This window comes from Acartia tonsa, chromosome 8 (genome assembly GCF_053477335.1).
Source record: "Acartia tonsa isolate MP-2025a chromosome 8, ASM5347733v1, whole genome shotgun sequence".
Taxonomy (NCBI): Eukaryota; Metazoa; Arthropoda; class Copepoda; order Calanoida; family Acartiidae; genus Acartia; species Acartia tonsa.
In genome coordinates, this window is record NC_137267.1 from 26,553,481 (window position 1) to 26,578,776 (window position 25,296).

The 25,296-nt window shown below is 31.1% G+C and overlaps 2 protein-coding genes, 1 non-coding gene and 1 pseudogene across 3 annotated transcripts; 2 read left to right on the top strand and 2 right to left on the bottom strand.

Annotated features, from left to right (window-relative positions):
* Positions 1-1,306: 1,306 nt before the first annotated feature.
* LOC145325475 (histone H4) lies at positions 1,307-1,860 on the bottom strand. Its single transcript, XM_080168461.1, has one exon. The coding sequence runs from the start codon at positions 1,842-1,844 to the stop codon at positions 1,533-1,535; it is 312 nt and encodes a 103-aa protein (XP_080024587.1). The 5' UTR covers positions 1,845-1,860; the 3' UTR covers positions 1,307-1,532.
* Positions 1,861-2,442: 582 nt separating this feature from the next.
* On the top strand, positions 2,443-2,930 carry LOC145325476 (histone H2A-like; annotated as a pseudogene).
* A 2,972-nt stretch (positions 2,931-5,902) lies between these two features.
* On the bottom strand, positions 5,903-7,992 carry LOC145326394 (heat shock 70 kDa protein-like). Its single transcript, XM_080169731.1, has one exon. The coding sequence runs from the start codon at positions 7,930-7,932 to the stop codon at positions 6,004-6,006; it is 1,929 nt and encodes a 642-aa protein (XP_080025857.1). The 5' UTR covers positions 7,933-7,992; the 3' UTR covers positions 5,903-6,003.
* Positions 7,993-15,745: 7,753 nt separating this feature from the next.
* On the top strand, positions 15,746-15,818 carry TRNAR-UCG (transfer RNA arginine (anticodon UCG)). Its single transcript has one exon. It is a non-coding gene; the product is annotated as a tRNA-Arg (tRNA).
* Positions 15,819-25,296: the final 9,478 nt, after the last annotated feature.

The window sequence follows — 25,296 nt, forward strand, 5'->3', positions numbered from 1 at the left end:
TTGATGCCGAAAAAACGGAGAGACCAGTTGCGGCAATACTGCTCACGTTCATTGTCACAAATAATCCGCTGACGGTCAGAGTGGTAAAAATCACTTTTTAACTTATCATAGTTACTTTGAAGGGTTTTCAATTTCATTAAAAGTTCTTGGTTGTTAGCCATAGTTATTATATAAACAAAATATAAAAAGAATAGAAATATATGTGATGTGTTTCTTGCACAACAATACTCCCGCCAAATAATTATACAGTCATGTATGGTGTGTGTGTGTGACTGTGTACAGCGGGCGGTCAAAATGTTCAAACACTAGTATAAGGAGGGGAGAATTTGGTTACTTGTTACCCCTTCGGCGTCTCGAAAAAATATTTTGTAATTAGTGTGATTCCCTAAGAACTCAAACACCCTAGCATCACACAAGGCTTCGTGGCAAGGTTGAATTAAAAAGCTTTCGTTAAATGATAGTCGTAATAACTTGGAAACCAATTAATCAGGGGTAAATATACCCTCCTTCTACCTTCATAAAGTCAATTATTTAAAAGTTAAAAAAACATCAAATAATGTAAAAAGTAAAAAAAAATAATCGATAAAATTTTCTTGGAGGAAGAATGATTTCAAATCCCTGTTTTTTTGTGGCTGTGTGTGTGTGTGTTGAAAATGCGTACACAAGGGTTGTTTATATCATCATGAATTAATCAAAGATCTCTGTACAGAAAACAAACTTTAAGACGTATTAATTACCCTGTCAATACTCCTGACGCCCTTCTACGCAAATTATTTTTATGCTTTTTAAAAAATTAAATAAACTAGTATATAATCTAAAATAATAAACATTTAAATTATCTTTTAAGGTGCGTGCCAATGTAATAGTCAATCAAACTTAAGCAAAATAGTCAAAAAAAAGTCTTGTAAAGGGCTAAAATAAACGATTTTGTCGGCAATCTCATTTATTATATGTTCAATTGAAACAGAAAACTGCAAAATCTACTTAAGGATTTTTTTGAATTTTTAGATTTGGCATAGATATTCTAAAAGTATGTAATGGCACCTTTGATATAAGCTCATATCATATCGAACCTATATTCGCCCTTTAAATTCTTGACATCCGAGGAACCGGTTAGGCAGAACTTATCAGGGAGTATACCTGCTATTCCCTTGGAGATTTTTTCTTTTTCCAAAAATAGAAATATATTGTAATACCCCCCCCCCCCCCTAATATGGGGGGGAAGACAACAGTTTTAAAAATAAAATGGACAATTGTGCTTCGTGATAGTAGTTGACAAAAACTTTTGAAAAAATAAAAGATGGAGTAAATTTTGCATAACCGAATGTTTATTATCGTTTCAGTGAAAATAGTTTAATCCAGAAAGTAATAAAATTATTTACAAATGTACATTTAATAAAACTTATAAAAATTTTTCATTTGCTCTCGACTATCAACCAGCCCGCAGTTCATCACAGAATAAATCTAATTAGATATATTTGGGGGTTCTAAAAAGAACCCTTGGGATAAACCCGTCCGTTGATCAATTCAGCTTAACCTCCAAATCCGTAAAGGGTACGTCCTTGTCTCTTGAGGGCGTACACAACATCCATAGCAGTGACAGTCTTCCTCTTGGCGTGTTCAGTGTAGGTGACAGCATCTCTGATAACATTCTCAAGGAAAACCTTGAGAACTCCACGGGTCTCCTCATAGATAAGGCCAGAGATACGCTTGACTCCACCACGACGAGCTAAACGCCTGATGGCTGGTTTGGTGATACCCTGGATGTTATCACGCAACACTTTGCGGTGACGCTTAGCGCCTCCCTTGCCGAGTCCCTTTCCTCCTTTGCCGCGTCCAGTCATGTTGAGAATTCTATGAAGAATGAGTACTAGCTATGGATTTTCAACAATATTTATACTCTGTGTACAACACCTTGTAGATGTAGATAGCGTAGGACTCCTTCCTTCTCAACTTCTTTTTCTTCTTGTCACCCTTGGCGATGGCCTTCTGAGCCTTGCCAGACTTCTTAGCAGCTTTGCCAGAAACTTTAGGGGGCATGGTGCGAAATATGTAGCGCGGTGGGTTTTAGAAATATACACTGTGCACAATTCTAAAATTCCCCTTTATTTATATACTATGTTGAGTTCAAACACGAGAGAAAGTGTGTTATCCGTGACGGGTCATTATTTGCAGAGTCTAGAAAAAAATCTTTTGTCACATATCCTTCAAATAATTTTTTTTCTAAAAAACTTTAAATTCATATTACATACTTTAAAAAAATAAGAAATATTATATTTTTGTTGTTTAAAGGTTAATTATTTTTCCAAACTCTACGAAATGTACACAAATTTTTGGGCTCTGAATCCATTTGTCGGCACTGTATAAGGTATAAATATGTGAAACACCTTTATTACATGCTTAGTTGTTACAAAACCTACCTAGTAGAAACTATTATTCAGCATGTCCGGAAGAGGCAAAGGAGAAAAGTTAAGGGAAAGGCCAAGTCTAGATCAAGCAGAGCTGGACTTCAGTTCCCTGTTGGTCGCATTCACCGTCTTCTGCGTAAAGGCAATTATGCCGAGCGTGTTGGCGCTGGTGCCCCAGTCTACATGGCCGCCGTCATGGAATACTTAGCTGCTGAGGTCCTTGAGTTGGCTGGTAATGCCGCCAGAGACAACAAGAAGACCAGAATTATCCCCAGACATCTCCAGCTGGCCATCAGAAACGACGAGGAGTTGAACAAGCTGCTGAGAGGTGTGACCATCGCCCAGGGAGGTGTCCTCCCCAACATCCAGGCTGTTCTACTACCCAAGAAGTCTGAGAAGACCAAGGCTTAAGAAAATTACCGACTTTGCTACACAACTTGTACTCAAACGCTCTCTCTACAGAGAGCAACAACATTTGTCATATGAGAATATATTCTAAATAATAAATATAAATTATTGTTATATTGTGAATTATTATTAATTTGACATAATGTAATCCTTGAAATGTAACGCTTAAAATTCAATTTTTTCAAAGTTTTACAGGTAGATCCAATCATAAGAGATTTTACAAATAAAAAAAGTATTTAAAACCAAAATAAAGTCCGTACTTCAATTCAAAAATACATATAAAAATTTAATTCCTCACCCCCCCCTCCTCCGTTTACAGTAGCGAAGCTACCCTATAATTCTCGTCAGTCCGCAACTTTATGAGAGAACCGTGATTATTTCGGCTCCTATTAAGATAGAAAGCTAAAATATTTAGTCAAGATTCCTATGAATTAATTTAAACAATGTTTTGTCCATTTGTCTTAATTAGGGTGCTAGATCGATTTCTAGATTTATACGTTTTTGTAATTTTCTCAACACTTTTTTAAGATAATGGGCTGAAATTTTCAGGGATTGCTTAAATTTACATTTTACATATTTTCCTTAAGTTTTATTACGATTTTTATATTAATAGGGGTGCTAGATCGATTCCTAGATTTTTAGGTTTTCTATTCTTTTCTCAATTCCTATTCAGGATTTGCGGCTGAAATTATCAGGGATTGAATATGCTCATATTCTACATATTTCCATCAAGTTTCATAAAGATTTGTTTATAAATTGTGGTGCTAGATTGATTTCTAGATTTTTCATTTTTCGTGCTTGAAAGGTTGCGTGATTTTGAAGTTTTTGTCATTTCCCTATTTCATCAAATATATAGGATGACACTGGTATATTGTAAATATATTCATAATATACATTCATAATTTCTGAGCTTCGCTACTCATGGATGCTGTCATCCTTGTTTAATGTGTATATAGCCCAATATGGAGAATTAGTTTACACTTTTATCAGACTGTTTATAACAAAATATTGGGATCTACTGCAGTTCACGGAAAAATATTGCTGGTAACGAATATTGCCAAAATTTTATGAATTTCAAAGGCTGCTAGCTGCCAAACGGCTTAACGTAAAGATCATGCCCGCACACTGTTTTAAGCGGCATAAGAAGGCCTACAAATAATCTGGAATAGCCATAAATCAACAATGCATAATCATCTCGCAGTGCAGAGAAATGCGCGAAAAAGGCCTATTTTACGCATTTTTTCTTCAGTGAAGCTTTCCCTGTGCATCATAGGATCTTGGCTATTCCAGATTATTTGTAAGCCTTCTTATACTGCTTAAAATGGTGTGCGGGTATAATCTGTACGTTCAGCCGTTTGGCAGTTAGCAGCCTTTAAAATTCATAGATTTTTGGCAATATTCGTTACCAGCAATGTTTTACCGTGAACTGCAGTAGATCCAAATATTGCACCTTTGTTATTTACAAATTTGTAATTAAAGGTGGGCGAGAGATGGGCCATCTAAAGTTACTTGGATACTAATAAAAAAAACTGTTTCTAGCTTTGTTATTGTATTTGGTTTTCAATAAAAAATATTGCTTATTTTATCAATTTCTAAGTAACTATACATTGGTTTAAAGCAAGGATTATGTTAAATTATGTTAAATCTTGAAACTAATAGAATTCTAAACTTGAAAAAATTACCTGTTAAATTTGATATAAATTTTTGTACTTTTGTTAAAGATAGAGAACACCATACTAAATTTTTTACCAACAAATATTAATATTAACATCATACGTGACTACTTTAGTTTAATACTTCTATACCTGAACCAACCCACCTTGTCCTGCTTGGGCCACCACCAAGCCACCACTCCTGACAACAACATCAACATTTTACTATTAATATTAATTACTCTAATCCGGAACCTGCTTTACAGGCAAGCTTTCTTTGTAACAGTGGATAGCTTACATGCCTTCTTGGAATCTGGATCACATGGATCATACCTTTTATGAACCCGACCATAATCATGTCAAAAAGTTTAGTTTTAGCTATAGAAGGGAAAAAAGACAATTAACTGCACATTTATATAGTCCGGAAATTTTTTCCCCAATCTTGGACGTAATTAAAATCGGCGGAAAAAGTCGTTTTCTAAGGAAATGAGAGACAGTTTTGCCCAATCTTTAAGATTATATGAATGAGATGATGTTAAGTTTGATAATCTGATTAAAAAGTTTCTCGTTTACAGTCCCTTTAATAATTATGGTTATTGTCAGGGGTGTCCAATCTTTTTTATTTTTTTTTTTGGGGGGGGGGGGGTAATTACACCCTGAAATCTGTTTGCAGGGATAATTTAATAATGTAAAAATATCCTACCTAATCATGAAATACTATTAAATATCTATTAGTAAAATTTTTTGGGGGGTAAATAAATACCCCTCCTAAATGGTTGGCGATGCCTACGGCACCCCCAAGGTGAGAGTAAATTTTAAATGGGGAGGGGGGGGGGGGGCAAAATGAAACATATTTTGAGGGTGCCTACATTTGGGTGGGAGGTATTCTCCCCTTTACCCCCCACCCCTGGATGTTGCCATCCTTGTTTTCATCTCGAATAAATAAAAATTAACAATGTTCTTTTTCTGTGAGTAGCTAATGATGACATAAATTTCCAGAGTATCCCTGCAATACCAAGGAAGACAAAATCATAAAAGCAAAGCAATAAAACGGTACACTAAACGAACATAAACACAATTGTAGAGTATCAGAAGTGAATAAGCAGGATATTCATGCACAAGTCGGAGCAAAATTGTTAGTAAATTGTTGTAAATCTTCTTAAATACTTTTAAAGTACATATTATAAGTCCAAAAATCAGATGAATAGGATAATCTTAACATACAAAAATTTCTTGGCAAAAAAGTAAGAAATCAACGATTATAGAGTTGCTACGCTTTCTAAATCATACCTTATTGTTATAGAAATCGTTATGCAGTTTGAAATCAAAAGGACAATTCTAACTTATTTAAGTTAACTAAAAGAGCTAACTGTCACAGATGGACCGACCCTAGATATAAAAAAGCTTCACTTTAAAAAATAATTAAGACTTTTTATTTAGAATAAATATATTTATTTATTTTGATAAAAATAAGCAAGAATACAGTAAAAAAAAGGTTTATAAGTACAATAAAAATCACTTTCAATTATATAGATTTAATCAACTTCTTCAATAGTTGGTTCTGCTTGTCCTTGCCTGGCCTGTTGACCACATCCCGGACCTCCTGCCTGCTCCTGCTGGCCTCCAGAACTATAGAGCTTCTCTGTCAACTTCTTAAGATCTGACTCCAGCTCCTTCTGTTTGGATTCATATTCCTCCTTCTCTCCAAGTTGATTTCTGTCCAACCAGCTGAGAGCATCATCAAGCTTTGCCTTGGCAGTCATTAGATCATCTTCACCAAGCTTTGATTTTACTTGTTCTTGGTCTAATGTAGATTTTAAATTGAAGATATATGATTCAAGACCATTCTTAGCAGATATTCTTTCTTTTTGAGCTTCATCCTCATTTTTAAACTTCTCAGCATCATTGACCATCCTGTCAATCTCTTCCTTAGATAGTCTGCCCTTGTCATTTGTGATTGTGATCTTCTCCTGCTTGCCAGTTCCTTTCTCTACAGCCGATACATTGAGAATACCATTAGCATCAACATCAAAAGTGACCTCTATCTGAGGGGTTCCTCTTGGTGCTGGTGGAATGCCTGTCAGATCAAACTTGCCAAGGAGATGATTATCCTTTGTCATAGCTCTCTCACCTTCATACACTTGGATAGTAACCGCTGGCTGGTTGTCACTGTAGGTGGTAAAGGTTTGAGTTTGTTTGGTTGGAATTGTTGTATTTCTCTTAATCAGACTTGTCATAACACCTCCAGCTGTCTCAATACCCATGGACAGTGGAGCAACATCAAGCAGCAATAAATCCCCAACCTTTTCATTGTCATCACCATTAAGAATAGCAGCTTGGACAGCTGCACCATAAGCAACGGCTTCATCTGGATTGATTGATTTGTTCAGCTCCTTACCATTGAAGAAATCTTGCAGCAGTTTCTGTACTTTGGGGATTCTCGTGCTGCCTCCAACCAAAACAATTTCATCAATAGCAGATTTGTCAAGTTTAGAATCTCTTAGAGCCTTTTCCACAGGATTAAGAGTTCCTCTAAAAAGATCAGAGCACAGCTCCTCAAATCTTGCTCTTGTAATGGAAGTGTAGAAATCAATTCCTTCAAACAGAGAATCAATCTCAATGTTAGCTTGTGCAGCTGAGCTCAAGGTTCTCTTTGCTCTCTCACATGCTGTTCTCAATCTTCTCAATGCTCTCTTGTTGCCAGCAATATCCTTCTTATGCTTCCTCTTAAACTCTTGCACAAAATGATCCACCATTCTGTTGTCAAAGTCCTCACCACCCAAATGAGTATCACCAGCTGTAGCCTTGACTTCAAAGATACCATCATCAATGGACAGGATTGAAACATCAAAAGTTCCACCACCAAGATCAAAGATAAGAATATTCTTCTCTCCACCTGATTTCTTATCAAGACCATAAGCTATGGCAGCAGCAGTAGGCTCATTAATAATTCTTGTAATATTTAAACCAGCAATTACTCCAGCATCTTTTGTAGCTTGTCTTTGGGAATCATTGAAATAAGCTGGAACAGTAACCACAGCATCCTTTACTTTGTAGCCTAGATAAGCTTCTGCTGTTTCTTTCATTTTGGTTAAGACCATAGCACTAATCTCTTCTGGAGTAAACTGCTTCTCTTCATTCTTGAACTCCACTTGAAGCTTGGGCTTGCTTCCGCTGTTGATAACCTTGAAGGGCCAATGCTTCATGTCAGCTTGAACAGTAGAATCATCAAACTTTCTGCCAATCAATCGTTTAGCATCAAAAATTGTGTTGTTTGGATTCATTGCAACCTGATTTTTGGCAGCATCACCAATAAGACGCTCAGTATCAGTAAAAGCAACATAGCTTGGTGTAGTTCTGTTGCCCTGGTCGTTGGCAATAATTTCAACTTTGCCATGTTGAAAGACTCCTACACAAGAGTAGGTAGTTCCAAGATCAATACCAATAGCAGCTTGCTTAGCCATTCTGTTATTATAAGTATTAATATTCTCTTAATTTAATGTTAATTGTTCTTTTACTTTTAATAAACTGAAGTTGGAGAAATTGCAACTTGTATTTATATGCATTATGAAGTTTCTCCAACTTTCTAGAATATGATCCCTGTTTGCAGGAGAATACTCGCTTCTCATTGGTCAGAATTTCGGTGCTTGTCTCTGATTGGACGGAACATTCTCGAACTACCTTGAAAACACTGTAAACATTTAGAAAATTCTACATGACTAAAATCATATATAATGTATAAGTTGCCCATTGTCAAGTTTTGATTTTAAATTTCTAGAAATTTTTACAGTAATGTAGGATTGATAATCATTATTAAATAAACAACATTATTTTAAATAGAAAAAAAATAATTATAACGTAAAAAATAGTTTTATCCACACACCAAAAAGGTGCTATTTTTTAAGTTTAATAGTTATTTCTCGCATCGTATTATAAACAGCTTTCCGCGGACATAGAATGTGCAATTATAAGATTAAAATCAGTTTTTTTAGCCCCGAGGTGCCGAAGGCACTGGCTATAAAAAAACTGGTTTTAATCATATGATTGTACATTTTTATATTCGTAGAAAGCTGGTTATAATACGATGCTAGAAATAGTTTTTTTCGAATGGATAAGAACCGGTTCCTATCCAACGGATTCGAATAAATACGAGAAAAGATTATAATAAACGTCTATAAATTAATCATTAATTAAACCTAAATTCCCCAAATCCGTAATTTTAAAACCATTTTGGGAGCAGGTACCATAACCATCCCAAGAGAATTCATTCCTAGAAAAATACTCCCCCTCCCTATTTTTCTTTTTAAAATTAAATTTGAAGTGGTGGATGTACAACTTTTTCTATATAAGGATGGCCAAAATAGAGTTTCCAATAGGCCACACACCCTTCTTACAATGATTATAATTGTTAATTATCGCATTGTATTAAACTGTTTTTAACCTATTTTTAAAACGTATATAAAAAATATACTATGACACCAGTAAAATCAGACTGCAGAGCCTAAATTTGAATTAAGTCCCCAATAAACTTTTTTGGGGGGATTTAAATATTAATTTTTACTGTTGCCGTAGTCATTTTGATCAAAGCAAAAGGTCTTTTTTTTATTTGGGTAAAATTCGTAGCTTTTAGAGTGTTTTGCTTCATAAATATTGTATTCTGGTATAGAGTAAAATTAGGTCTTATGATTTTACTATAAAAATTCACTAAAAAGTTAAATCTTTACAATATACCAATGAATTAACATTAACATGGTTGTGTTCGTTCACCTATTTTAAACACATAAAAATTGGCTGTAAAGGGTTAAATTTGATGTCAACATGACAAGATGTCAACAAATGTTTATGCAATACAACAAAATTATTTTTGACACATATACAAATATGATATAAAATAAGAATATTCAAACTTATTTTTTTTAAATATTTTTAAAAATTATGTATCTTTTACGTGTATAGTTTTCATTCTTTTCATTTTAATTAAATAAAAATTATTTAACTACATTGTAAATAAGTCACTTTGTGAAAACACTCTTTCGGAAATCATAAAAAAATTGAAATGAAACAAGAAATCTTATTGGTTTAACTTTAGCAAATGTGTTTTATTGTATTATGTTAAATTTTTTACTGAAATTGATTGTTTTAGAAAAAAAATTATTTCCATCGAACAGAGTAGAGTTTTTTTATTATTGTATTGATATAAACTGAATCATATAAAATTGTTCTGTAAGAAACAATTTAACCTCAAACTAAAAGTTGCTTTTGCTTCCATCAAAATGATCACAGCAACATATAAAATTAATTTTTAAATCCCCCCAAAAAAGTTTATTGGGGACTTAATTCAAATTTGGGCTCTGCAGTCTGTTTCTACTGGTGTCATAGTATATTTTTGATATATGATTAAAAATAGGTTAAAAACAGTTTAAACACAGTTAATTTCCGCGGAAATTGAAATGAAAAATTATAAGATTCAAACCAATTTTAAACCCTGCCTGTCCTAACAAAACTGGTATTATTTTATGATTTTACTATTAGGGAAAAAATTGTTTTTTTAATACGATGTTCAATATGTCTGAGAACCGTTTCTATTCCAGCAGATATTAATTCGATTGATTTCGAAGCCATACTGAAAGAATTTATAGTTTTATCGCGAAACCTTGCATAATATTTTTTCTCGTATTCATTCGAATCCGGTGGATAGGAACCGGTTCTCATCCATACGAAAAAACTATGTCTAGCATCGTATTATATCCAGTTTTCTACGAATATAGAAATGTACAATCATAAGATTAAAACTAGTTTTATTCTTATAATTGTACATTCTTTATCCGCGGAAAGCCGTTTATAATACGATACGAGAAATAACTATTATCGTATTCATTCGAATCCGGTGGATAGGAACCGGTTCTCATCCATACGAAAAAACTATGTCTAGCATCAAATTATATCCAGCTTTCTACGAATATAAAAATGTACAATCATAAGATTAAAACCAGTTTTTTTAGCCGGTGCCTTCGGCACCTCGGGGCTAAAAAACTATTTTTAATCTCATAATTGTACTTTCTATATCCGCGGAAAGCCGTTTATAATACGATGCGAGAAATAACTAATCTGTAATACAAACTTGTTGTAAGAAGTCCGCATGGATGAGGGTTTTTATTTCGCTAACCACTGGACCAATAACGCCATAATTTTCAGAGAAAATCCCTTTAGACATACAATGTTCGTTAGCCTACTTCCCTGTAAAAGATTGATGCTAACAGCAAAACTTTTTTTTTTTGGGGGGGGGGGGGCGTTGCCAATCCAATTTCAATTATTAGCAAATCTGTCTCTTAATGATTTACCAAAGGCTAGATTAATTTGTAATGGTAAACACAATTTTATTAAAGGGCGAACATAGGTTCGATATGATATGAGCTTATATCAAAGGTGCCATTACATACTTTTAGAATATCTATGCCAAATTTAAAAATTCAAAAAAATCCTTAAGTAGATTTTGCAATTTTCTGTTTCAATTGAACATATAATAAATGAGATTGCCGACAAAATCGTTTATTTTAGCCCTTTACAAGACTTTTTTTGACTATTTTGCTTAAGTTTGATTGACTATTACATTGACACGCACCTTAAAAGATAATTTAAATGTTTATTATTTTAGATTATATACTAGTTTATTTAATTTTTTAAAAAGCATAAAAATAATTTGCGTAGAAAGGCGTCAGGAGTATTGACAGGGTAAATAATACGTCTTAAAGTTTATTTTCTGTACAGAGATCTTTGATTAATTCATGATGATATAAACAACCCTTCTGTACGCATTTTCAACACACACACACACGGCCACAAAAAAACAGGGATTTGAAATCATTCTTCCTCCAAGAAATTTTTATCGATTAATTTTTTTTACTTTTTACATTATTTGATGTTTTTTTTTAACTTTTAAATAATTTACTTTATGAAGGTAGAAGGAGGGTATATTTACCCCTGATTAATTGGTTTCCACGTTATTACGACTATCATTTGACAAAAGCTTTTTAATTCAACCTTGCCACGAAGCCTTGTGTGATGCTAGGGTGTTTGAGTTCTTAGGGAACCACACTAATTCCAAATTTTTTTTTCGAGATTGACGGGTTTTAAGCTATAAATAGACTTATACAATTGAATATGTCAATATTTTTAAGTTATTTATAATCTATGGAATTGCACCTTTGATATAAGCTCATATCATATCGAACCTATATTCGCCCTTTAAAGCATGAAATTATCTTTTTAAGGAGAGAGTAAATAATAAAGTTAATAGTTTGTGAGATCTTAAGGACAGACAAACATCCTATAATATGAAGTAGTAAATTTTTTGGATGAGGAGGGGAAAGGGGTGTTTGTCCCCCCGCAATCATCCTTTAAAGTGTACGCATCTAGAAATATATGGAGCTCATAAAAATATATAAATGTAAATTTTTATATCATCTTTAAACCTTCTAGAAAATCTTGGCATCTTTCAAAAAAATCCATGGTTTGTTGAATTCATTATATGATAATTGGTCATGTTTTAGACTATTTTCTACAGGGTCCACTAGATAATACAGCCGTACTCCCTAATTTTTCTGAATTTCGTCAGATTTGATCTTTTTTTCAGTGAACATTTAGAAATTTTAGATTAGATTTAGAAAGATTTCTAGACGCTTCTAGAATATATTTTAAGATTTTATAAACTTCTAGAAGAATTCTATGTACCAATATTTTTTTATAGTTTTTCTGGCAACATTAAGAAATTCTGTAAAGAAATTTAAAAGATTTCTAGAACCTTCTAATATATAATTGAGGATTTTATATTTTCTAGAAGAATCCTATGTACTATAGTTTCTATATAGTTTATTTCTGGAAACATTTAGAAATTTTAGAAAATATTTAAAATATTTCTAGAACATTATAGAATATAAATGAAGCTTTTATAAACTTCTAGAAGAATCCTATGTACCAAAGTTTCCATATAGTTTTTTTTTGGAAACATTTAGAAATTTTATAAAAAAAAACTTAAAATGTTTTTAGAATCTTCTAGTATATAAATGAAGATTTTATTAACTTCTAGAAGAATAATATGTATAAAAGTTTCTAAATAGTTTTTTTTCTGGAAACATTTAAAAATTTTATAAAATATTTAGAATATTTCTAGAACCTTCTACAATAAAAAAAATAAAGATTTCATAAACTTCTAGAAGAATCCTATGCACCAAAGTTTCTATATAGTTAAGCTTTCTGGAAACATTTAGAAATTTTAGAAAAGATTTAGAAAGTAGAATATATTTGAAGATTATAAGAACTTCTAGAAGAATCCTATGTACCATTATTTTTATATAGTTTTTCTGGAAACATTTAGAAATTCGGATCAAGTCAAGCTGAGTATGCCAATAGCCTGTTTTGGCACACGCTACTTGACTTGGGGGAATATTTACATACTCTACTTGACTAGGAGGAACATTGGCACACTCTGCTTTACTTGGCTTAATATTGGCATACTCTGCTTTACTTGTCAAGAAATTCTATAAAAACATTTAAAAGCTTTCTAGAACCTTCTAGAGTATAATTGAGGATTTTATAAATTTCTAGAAGAATCCTATGTACTATATATTTGTTTCTATATATTTTTTTTCTGGAAACATTTAGAAATTTTAGAAAACATTTGAAATATTTCTAGAACATTCTAGAATATAAATAAAGATTTTAAAAACTTAATCCTATGTACCTAAGTTTCTATATAGTTTATTTTTCTCATTTAGAAATTTTAGAAATTATCTAAAATATTTCTAGAACCTTCCAGAATATAATTGAAGATTTTATAAACTTCTAGAAGCATCCTATTTACGAAAGTTTCTATCTAAGTGTGTTCTTGTAGAAATATCTAGAATCATACAAAGATTTTAAGGGATATGACAATGTATTACTATTGATATACATCCCTAATGATAATAAACAAAATAACCCCTAATGTACTGTAAAATTATTGGATGAATAGTTTAAAACAAACCAATCACAATTCAAGTAAGCCAATGAAAAAGGTAATGTTGTTATAAAACTGAGAGCATTACTATGTGCAATATATATTAGGGATCTAGAGGGATAACAAAATGGATGTTAAATTGATGTACATCACCAATGATTAAGAACAAAATTACCGATTATGTACATTACAATTAGTGGTTGAAATGTTTGGACACACAATGAACAATGAACAATGAACCAACCGATCGAAATTGTATAAGAAAACATGATTATAAGACTTTGGGGAATACATAGTGTAATAAACAGTCCAATGTCCCCTCCCTACCTGCAATTATCCCCTCGCTGGTTTTCAGAGAAATTCGTAAACTTTGGGCATTGTACAAAGAAGTAAAGTTGTAATTGTATCAATAAAATGTATGTATTCTAAAAGTTCATAGAATAACATTCTTGCAATTCCTTATATAGATTGTACAGATTTGCACAGAAAATCTTCTACACAATTATGACCATTGGCTTTCCTAGCTTTCTTAGTACATAAAGCTCCTAGAAATCATCCTTATATAAAAAGTAATAGGATGTTTGTCTGTACCGAAGGATCTCGATAACTGTTGAAGCGATATTGTTACCGTTCATAATATAGAAGCTTTTCATAGTGAAGGTATATTACTATTTTTGCAGAGGGTTCTACCACCCTCCCAAGAAAAATCGCTCCTAGATAAAAATAATTCTTCGATTTTTTTCTGTTTCTTTTTAAGGCTGAAATTAGACATAGGGGAGTCGCCCCCCCCCCCCCCCCCCTTAATAAAGCTTTATATAAAAAGCCGTTAGTATTATATAAAGTAGAGAGGTTTATTGTTTGTCCGTTAAGATCTCACTAACCACTGAACCGATTGAGTTTTCCATATATGGAGAGCTTCACTAAATACTGGGATGTTTTAATATTATTCTACCTTTAAATATTCTGCGGGGTTATTTACTAAGTATATTTGCGATTACTTTTATTTAATGAAATCTTCCAATTTTTAACATGTACAAAACGGCCTGTATAATTGCTTCAAGATCCAAGTCAGATCTATATAGGAAATAAATGTCTATAAACGAGCTCAAGTTTTCCAAGGAATATATGATTAAAACTCATAGTGCTCAAATAATCCATAATAAACTCTCATTGCCCAGAACGATATATTAAGACCCATTATTTTACTTTATTAAAAATAAATTCATTTTTTTCATTTCATGTTGCTATTTACCTTATATTGATGTATTTAATTTCTAATCATAAAAAAGAAAATTTAAATTTATAATATGATAAATTTAAGAAAACTATGCTTTAAAAGAATTCGATTGTGGCGACATTTTGTGTGTTCAAATATTAAACTAAAATTGTAATCATCATCATTAACCCTTTGGTGATGGTAATGTAAAGAAAAAAAATATAATTTAAAAAAATCTTTTAAAAATCATTTAAAAATCATTTAAATTATTAAATATTTACTTTCTTTTAGAAAGTAATGCCGGGTGAGGAAAATAGATTTATTGAGAAATAGATATGCATATAGAAAACTAGCCAATAGGGAGATAATTATATCGAGCCAACTCTAGTACTCATATATTATCTATGGACGCGTCTATACTTGTATGAACAATAATAACATGTATTTACTACGTGATTATTATTTGAAAATATTCAAGTTATTCTTTTTAATTCAAATACATATACGTTAAGTTATTCACGTTTACTTTCTTTTTAAACGTTTTTCTATAATTATAGTATGCCTGTCCGTCCGTCCGTATGTAACGGTTAGCTCTTCCAGTTATTTTATACATGTTAGAGTTGTCCTACTTATTTCAAACTTTTCATGATTATTTTTCTAAAAATTATATATGATTTAGGAAGAGTAGCAACTCTATAATCGTTACCGAAAAGTCTGTACGTCCATTTCAAACATGATGATTTTTAGCTTTTTGACAGAAACTTATCATATCAAACAATGAATCTATTCATCTGATATTTTCAATAATGACTCCTAAAACAACAAGGTACAATACTATAAACGATTAAAATCTATTTCTTGAATAACTAAGCACAATGAAAGGAACATAGTATCTCTAAAATTACATAATGTAAGTGCATACGAACAACATATTAACCGTGCGAAAGTTCCTTTATTATTTTAGTAATTCTATAAGGTTTAGTGATTTAAATTTGTATCATTTCAACAGTTTTTTTAAATTTTGAAATTAGTATAAAATAAATATAGTTAAGATTATTATTAATACGGGCGTGTGGCCTAATGGATAAGGCACCAGACTTCGGATCTGGGGATTGCAGGTTCGAGTCCTGTCACGCTCGGATTTTATTTTGAATTGCAAATAAAGAAAAATAACCTCTTGAATTAACTTGAATGCTAATTTTATGGTATACCTAGAAACCTGTATATTAAGAATTGATTGTATTTTCTCGTATTCATTCGAATCCGGTGGATAGGAACCGGTTCTCATCCATACGAAAAAAAAAACTATATTTAGCATCGTATTATATCCAGCTACGAATTTAAAAATGTACAATCATTAGATGAGGCTCGGACTAAAAAAACTGGTTTTAATCTCATAATTATACATTCTATATCCGCGGAAAGCTGTTTATAATACGATGCGAGAAATAACTATTCCAGTATGGCGTCAAAACTGATTAATATTCGCTGGATTAATACCGGTTTAAGCAATACTGGAAAATCATGTATCGTATCGTACCCAGTTTTCTACGAATATAAAAATTACTAATCATAAGATTAAATCCAGTTTTATTAATCCTGGCCTTAAGCATCTCAGGGCTAACAAAACTGGTTTTAATCTTTTAATTTACATTTTTATATCCACGGAAAGCAGTTAATAATACGATGCGATAAATAACTATTCTTAACTTTTTATTTGTGTCTTAGCTGCGCAAATTTGTTTTATGTGCTTTTTTATCATAATTGTTATCTTTTCCGCGCGCCATAAATAAAAAGGGAATAGACTAAGTATACCTAGATGGTCCATCTGGCCCAATAATTCGTCAAATTAAAACAACTCTAGCATATATTATTTTGTTATATACAATCCGGCCATTCAAGACATACAAGCTTTAAAAGATATCACTGTTGTACAAATTTGGTTTACCTTTACAGGGAAACTTCTTATAGTTATATGTATAGGAAGATTTTCACTCTTTTTTAAATTTAGGTTTTGGTTTTTCCTTGACAATTACCAAACTTACACAAACACACATGTATCCTCCACACGCACATACACACACACACTCACACACACACACACACACACATACACACACATACCTTACTACTTTTAGAGTATGATTAGAATATTTATACCCATTGTTAAAGATAAAGACAAACATGCATATTCTCCATGATAAACTAGTGGCTTGTCAGTTTAATCTAAAACCTTTTCCCTCAAGCCTAAAACCAGCCTAACGTATAAATTAAGCATATAAACCTTTTCCAAGATCTTTTGCTTCAGACATATTACTTCATTTGTAAATCATAATGCTACGCCACTTTTGGTCATAATTATCCTTTTGAAATAACATTAAATTTACTGCTGTGCTACATAAATTTCCTTGTTAAAACATATACTATTCAAACAGGTAAACATACAATTATAAACAATGAGAAAGTATTAAACCTTTCCTATACGACATATGTCATTAATTATTAACCTGTATAATAACTCATTATTATAACAATTTTGCTATTTAATATTTGGTGTTGTATTAAGTAGTTATTATGATTACACAGTAATTTTATATATATGTAGAATGTTTATGATTTTTATTTGAATATGTATGATATCTTTTCCTAAAGTTGAAATATATCATTCAAAACACATAAAACTCAATTGATTACACATTTTTCCCATAATTTCCGAAGTTGTACGACAGATAACCCAACTATTGCAAAAGCTTTTTTCAGCTACTCCGGTCAAAGGGAACGGCGAAGTTTTGGGAAAGCGATTTCTAAATTACACATTCAAAATTTTAATTTTTCGAATTTTGATTTTGTTTTGGAAGTTTGAAGATTTTTTTACCTAGTAGTAAATATTGAGATAGGATGAGGGTGACTATTTTTACTATTTTTTAATTACCCCTGTTAATTTATTGATTTTTAAAATTATGATTCCTACTAATCTCGAATTTGCGTGTTATCGATTTAATTTTATCCAAAATATGATCTAAAGCTTGGATCAACTTTTCTGTTATCTAATCAATATATCTTAGATATTGAAATTTTATAACTATTAAACATGCACTTTCAAATAAAAAGTAATGTCCGTCTGTTTTTGTTAGTATAAGTTTATCTGGTTAATAGAGCTTGGTTTCATATTGTCATCCTTGTTATGACGTAGCCAAAGAAAGAGGAAAAATTTAAATAATAAATGCTTATGTTATGTTGTGCAGCGTGTGTAACTTATTATAGAGTAGATTTGCTACTAAAATTGCATCTATAGTTCATATCAATAACAAACTTTTTTTTCAGCAAAATCCCTGAAAAAACCTGCCTCACAATTGACCCCCTTCGGCTTATCATAAAATAATAGGCTTTTTTTGTCTGTAGTGAAGGATCTCGATCACTGCTAAACCGATAAAGTTCTCCTTTTACAGAGAAACTTCTTATTGTTCCAGGGAAGGTTTATAACTATTTTGATGGAGGATATCTCCACCCTCACAAGACCGCCCTTAGAAAAAATTACCTCCTCACAAAAAACAAAACGTTTTTGTTCCTTTTTAAAACTAAAACTAAAAGTGAATGGTCGCCCTTCCCCACCCCATCCCTTCAAGTGTCATGTTTTAAGAATAATAAAACATGTAAATGGGTTGAAATTATTGGTTCTGTCAAATCTCAAGTGTCTAACCATATGATTTTAGAAACTGGGGTGTGGTGGATGTGGGGAACACTTTGAGGTGAAGTCCCATATTTTTCTGCTCTCTTTATCAAAACAATTTTGAACAAAAAATGGAAATATGATATAATTAGTTTTTTTGTCAAAAATTTTATTCATTATGTAATATTTTTAATTTTTAACATCTCCCAAGACGTTGAAAATATTTAGTTTTTATTGATTTACAATCTTCTAAAGATCTAAAAAAAACAAGGATGAGCACGTATAGCCACGTACCGTATTTATTGGGTTTTTAAACAGTATCAACAAACAGAGACAGGCGCAAAAGGTTAGTTAAAGAAAATTCATGCTGTAAGGTTTCGTTCTTTGCGAACCAAGATATATTATATCCTTGTTTTTTGTGCCTTTGCATGAAAAACTGCTTAAATTGATGGACATACTTCGCTTTTACTTTTTCAGCGAATTTTCATGTTAACATTAGCAGGGATATAAAGGGATAAGACAATGGCCGACAAATTGTCATGGCGTTACATTAAAATACGCCTTCTTTAGATTACAATTAGTGGTTGAAACGTTTGGAAACTCAACTAAATACCAACCAATAAAAGTCCCCAAAGTTGTTGAGCCAACAAATAAAAAAACGTTATTATAATACTTTTGGGAATATCGTAATAAACAGCCCAATTTCCCCTCCCTCCCTGCAAAATAAGCTCAAATGTCATCACCATTAGTAAAGTATTATTATGGCCATTTAATAAGGATGACAACATCCATAATATCAAAGAATAAATCAGATAGGAAAATATAACAATTATATAATAACAACGCATTCAATAATACAATTAAAACAAGTTACTAAATAGACTTACAGACTTTCTCGTAATTATTATAGAGTTGAAATCAATAGGATAATTTTAACATGACTAAATTAATTATAAGAGCCAACCGTTAAATACACAAAGACATCTCAAAATAAAGAAAAGTTTCCCGTTAAAAAATTAACATCCCAGACTTTATATGCGTGGGCAGGCAGTAATAATAAAAAAGAAATGTTTACACATAACTAAAACATTTTTGACAAATAAATAGCATAATTTTTTTAAAATTTTTTTGTTGTTGGTTTATATTTATAGGATACTTAAAATATTGCTAATTTTTGTTATAATGTCGACATGAAATTTAGGCAATAAGCCTAATTAACTATATGGTGTCAAAATATTAACATTTATAACTTATACCATAGTCAACATAAAGTTTTAATTTAATAAGGGACGCAAAAATATACTACCGTCGATAAATTTATGTTTTATGCTTTAAATTTAAGACTTTTCTACTCTTTATAACTTTTTGTGGTGTATTATAAGAACGCCAGAAAAAAGTGACACACACCTTTTTGTGACTCATATGCAAATATACCTTTATGTTTTTCCTTATTTTTTTAAGTGGCGAAGTTTTTCTATAATTATGTACGGTCCATTCGTCTGTCCGTAACGGGCAGCGCTTATTTAGGCATGTTATAATTGTCATATTAATTTCAAACTTTGCATGATGTTTCCTGTATTAGTTTTGAACGATTTAGAAAGCGTAGCAACTCTGTAATCGTTACCAGAAAGTACATAGTTATTTTAAAGCACAGTCACTTACATTGATATTTGCTTTTCTGGGTGTTATCGAGCTTGTTTTTGTAAAAGAAGTTGTATCAACTTTTTTGCTTTTTATTTAAGATAGCTAGCCGGTCCTTTCAGTAAGTAGTAGATGTAAAATTTTTCACAGAATTCAGATATGCAATCGGTTTTTTTGTAGACCTCTTATTTTTTAAGTAATTTAAGTTTTTTAAAAAAATAATTAAGTCGGTTTTAAGGTACTAAAACGCAACAAAATAAAAGAAGAAAATGGCCAGTATGAACAAAAATAGTAAGATCTTTAATTTGACACCTTACTTTTAAAATTCTGTTGAGTAATTATTGAAAAAATCTATTTTTTTAACCTCGGTTTAATAAAAACTTTAGACCTAAATATTTTCTCAAACAGACATAAAAAACATGGGTTCATATATACCTTTAGAATCAGAAAAATATTACGAATCTGTTCTAAGCAAAATTGAAAAAGTTTTATAAAACTATAATAAAAAAATAAGTTTATTTTAAGAATCATAATTTTCGGCTTTAAAGGGTTAGCTTTAACCAAACCTGAACATAACCTAAACAAAAGACAATGCAATGTAGCAGATATTTCTTAAACACAAGAAACAATAATGTATTTTTAACTGCATTGTTTTGAAGTTTATAACCAGACTGATGCATATTTGTTCATAATTTTTCATTCTTTACATGTTCTTTAATATCACTATATTTATTGTAGTATCTATTGTATATATTGTATGAACGTTCTCCTTTTTTTCTGGCAATTCTATAGGTTAATTTTATAGATTAAGCTTCCCGATTCGTCAATTTTTGCGATTTGTGATTGGCTAGTTTAGTAGTTACAATTCTTAAAATAACTTTTTTATTTTTTCTATTTTTTATTACAATTTTTTTAAACTTTTTCAATTTTGCTTACAATGGATTCATATTATTTTTCTCATTCTAATGGTATATATGAACCCATATTTTTTATGTCTGTATGAGAAAATATTTAGGTTTAATGTTTTGATTAAACCGAGGTTAAAAAAATAGATTTTTTCAACAATTACTCAACAGAATTTTAAAAGTAAGGTGTCAAATTAAAGATCTTACTATTTTTGTTTATACTGGCTATTTTCTTCTTTTATTTTGTTGCGTTTTAGTACCTTAAACCCGACTTAATTATTTTTTTTAAAAACTTAAATTACTTTAAAAATAAGAGGTCTACAAAAAAAACGATTGCATATCTGAATTCTATGAAAAATTTTACATCTACTACTTACTGAAAGGACCGGCTAGCTATCTTAAATAAAAAGCAAAAAAGTTGATACAACTTCTTTTATAAATTCATGAAAATATTGATTATGTAAAATATTTTGTTTAGAAATATGATGCAATCAATCTGTTTAAAAATTGTTACAACATGAAAAGGAAATAAGGTGAACTGAAATTAGTTTCCGAATGTGAACACATTTTCCTAGGTGTTTCCCAATCCTATCTCAATATTTGCTACTAGCTAAAAAACCTTTAAACTTCCAAAAAAAAAATCAAAATTTGAAAAATTAAGTCTTTGAATGTATAATGTATAAATCGTTAATACATTCAAATTTTGATTTTTTTTTTGAAGTTTGAAGATTTTTTAGCTAGTAGCAAATATTGAGATAGGATTGGGAAACACCTAGGAAAATGTGTTCACATTCGGAAACTAATTTCAGTTCATCGGAAATAACATTGGATGAACTGAAATTAGTTTCCGAATGTGAACACATTTTCCTAGGTGTTTCCCAATCCTATCTCAATATTTGCTACTAGCTAAAAAACCTGCAAACTTCAAAAAAATCTAAATTTGAATGTATTAACGATTTATACATTCAAAGTTTTAATTTTTCAAATTTTGATTTTTTTTGGAAGTTTGAAGGTTTTTTAGCTAGTAGCAAATATTGAGATAGGATTGGGAAACACCTAGGAAAATGTGTTCACATTCGGAAACTAATTTCAGTTCACCTAACATTGTCATATTAAAGGAAGCCTGCAAGAAAAACACCGTTCTAATTGCTGAAAGACTGCAACAAGTAGATTTAATGACCAAAATGTGATCCTATAACTTTTTTATTATTAAAGCTGGAGGCTTCAAATTTTTGGGTATTTGGTCTACTTGTAGCAGTCTTTCAGTAGCTAGAGCGCTGTATTTCGTGAAGCTTCCTTTAAATGTACTTTTTAAAAAGAAAATTGATGGATATGTTTTTATATTTACATAATAAAATAAGTAATATTTGTTCTAAACAAAGTGCATTTAACATTTAACGAGTTGAGATACTTTGCGGATTTTTTTTGTAGAATATGATAATTATTGGTTTGCAATGAATAATGAATATACATATTCAAAAGAAAAATTAACTTTCACTGGAAAGTTTTTAAGATACACATTAAAAATGTCCTATTTGCTTAAAATAGTCTTAAGGTTACCTTTTCAGAAAATAATTGCAAGCATAAATCGCAAGAAAATCAATTAGCAATAGTCGCTGTTTTGATAAAAATATTACTTCTTCTTTCACAAGAGCAAAATTTTCAAATCCTGATATTTTGAAAGTATATGGTAATTTAAAAAAATATTTCATCTTCTTGATTCTAAATGTAAAGAATAGATAGAAAACAAATACTAGGTATTCTCTAAAGACAGAGACATTCGCAGCCATACACTTATAGAGTAGCTTTGCTGAAATAATAGTCAGGGGTAAAGGGGGACGTTGGAATCCTTAACACGATCTCTTATAAGTTGGCTTAAGAACTTTTCGGAATTTTTATGAAATCTGTATTGGGTTGTACAAAACTTTTTAGTATCCAAACTTTTCCACCAGTAATTTCAACCTACATAAGGAGTGATCTTTTTTATCACGAAGTGTCTTATCCCCTAATAACCCTGTAGCATATTATTTTGCAAAGCTTAAGTGAAATATTATAAACACATATTTCTTTCATGTTAACGCTGTACAACAGTAAGAAAACAAGAAATATAATATTAATAGCTAATACAATCAGTTAAATGAAAAGAGAATACTGATTCTTCTAACAACAAAACACAATGTTATAAGCAAAGAATCTCTATAAACAAGTCTTGAAAATGTAATTATGTCCTTAAACAGTATCCTGTATTTAACAAGTGCAGTTTTGCATCAAATTTACTTACAATTTTGTTTAGGCTTACATTAATATTCTGCTTTTACAGTTCTTACACTCAACAAGTGTTAATATTCATTTGTCATACCGTTTCAGAGCTTCGCTTTTATAGATGTTGTCATCGATGTTAATAGTTATTTCTCGCATCGTATTATAAACGGCTTTCCGCGGATATAGAATGTACAATTATAAGATTAAAACTAGTTTTTTTAGCCCCGAGGTGCCGAAGGCACCGGCTAAAAAAACTGGTTTCAATCTTATGATTGTACATTTTTATATTCGTAGAAAGCTGGATATAATACGATGCTAGACATAGTTTTTTCGTATGGATGAGAACCGGTTCCTATCCACCGGATTCAAATGAATACGAGAAATTATATTCATTAACAATTTCACGGTTGGATTATAAATGAACTTACTAGTTATATAGTGACTACGATTTCTAAAAAAAAGAGGCACGACTTAATAGGAGTCATGGGCTAAAAATATCTCTTATGTATGAGAGAATGTTTTTTGTTTATATAAAAAATACTTGTAACAAAGTTTGCGTATCATTTTGTACAATTTTTTTCGTGTAGGTTACATTTCTTATAACAATTCTTATAACTTTTAGAATATAGGGTAGTTTATATGTGACAAACGGTAGTCCCGCAGGGGTTAGGCATAAAAAATCATGGGAAGTGTAATTCTATGTTATGAAAAGAAGTGACATTATAGATATAGGTAGTCTTTTTCCAGTATGACTTTAAAACCGATTAATATCCACTGGATTAGAACCGGTTCTCAGCCATACTGAAAAATCATATAATGCATATTATTACAATTTTCCACGAATATTCAAATAGAATTTATAAAATTATAATTATTTTTAAGCCAGTTATTTTAATACCCGTAGAGAGCTGTCTATAAAACAATGTGATAATAAACTATTTTTAAAAGCGAAGCTTTTCTATAATTAGGGTCGGTCCGTCACGGATAACTTTTTTTCGTTAATTAAGACATGTTAGAATTGTCCTATCGATTTCAAATTTTGCATGGTGATTCCTTTTGTATTTAGGTACGATTTAGAAAGCGTAGCAACTCCATAATCATTACCAAAATGTCCGTACGTCCATTTTACTTTTTCGAATAGCTTTTTTCGTTAATTTAGGCATGTTAGAATTGTCCTATCGATTTTAAATTTTGCATGGTGATTCCTGCAATAGTTAGGTACGAGTTAGAAAGCGTAGCAACACTATAATCATTACCAGAATGTCCGTACGTCCATTCTAAACATGTTGATTTTTTTTTACTTTTTTAACAAATTTGTATGTGACCTAATTATCTGATTGGTCTGATTTTTGGTATACTGATTCCTGGAAAAACAAAGTACAATATTATAAGCGAAGCAACTATATAATCAAGTCCTAAAAATGTAAGTATGTCCATAATTATTATCCAGTATCAAGCAGTTTTTTAACAGATTTACTTACAATTTTGCTTTGATTCTTATACATTCGCATTCTGATTATTCAGTTATGACATTATACAAGTGTTAATGTCCGTTTGTCCTACCGTTTCAGAGCTTCGCTTTTATGGATGTTGTCTTCTTGTTCTCTTATAAACACGACTACCTACATGCAGCTACACCAAAACTAGCGAATATTCGTACATCCGCAAAAGTAGCTAAAGAATTGTTTAGTGGAGAGCCTAGTCCCAAGAAATAATAGTGAAATACAAACATTCAAAGCTTTATTGAACTATCTTATTGCCATCTAAATTCTAGCGGCTGCGCACCTAGCAACGTTGTTTTCAAATGGGGTAAGGCATCATGGATAGATATAAAAATAGAATAAAACCATTCAAGACTTAATATTTAGATAGGATAGCTTAAATAAGTCTTTGAACTCCTGGCAAGATTCCATAAAAATGACTAACTTCTTCATACAATAGGATGGTAATACTTGAACACGCTACTTGTGGACATAATTGCTGTTGTTGGCTTAAATATTATAAAATTCTGTTTCAAGATTCTTACTATTTTTTAGTTGTATAGGTGCTGCATGCAAGGCTTTCCCATTTTCTTAATATCGCAACAAAGTTCAAATAGTACTGCATGGAAAGGTTAATCCTTTGATTTTTAGGATACAT

Bases quoted from the DNA above. Each gene is read 5' to 3' on its own strand.
- LOC145325475 (XM_080168461.1), bottom strand. From the start codon at position 1,844: ATGACTGGACGCGGCAAAGGAGGAAAGGGACTCGGCAAGGGAGGCGCT.
- LOC145326394 (XM_080169731.1), bottom strand. From the start codon at position 7,932: ATGGCTAAGCAAGCTGCTATTGGTATTGATCTTGGAACTACCTACTCT.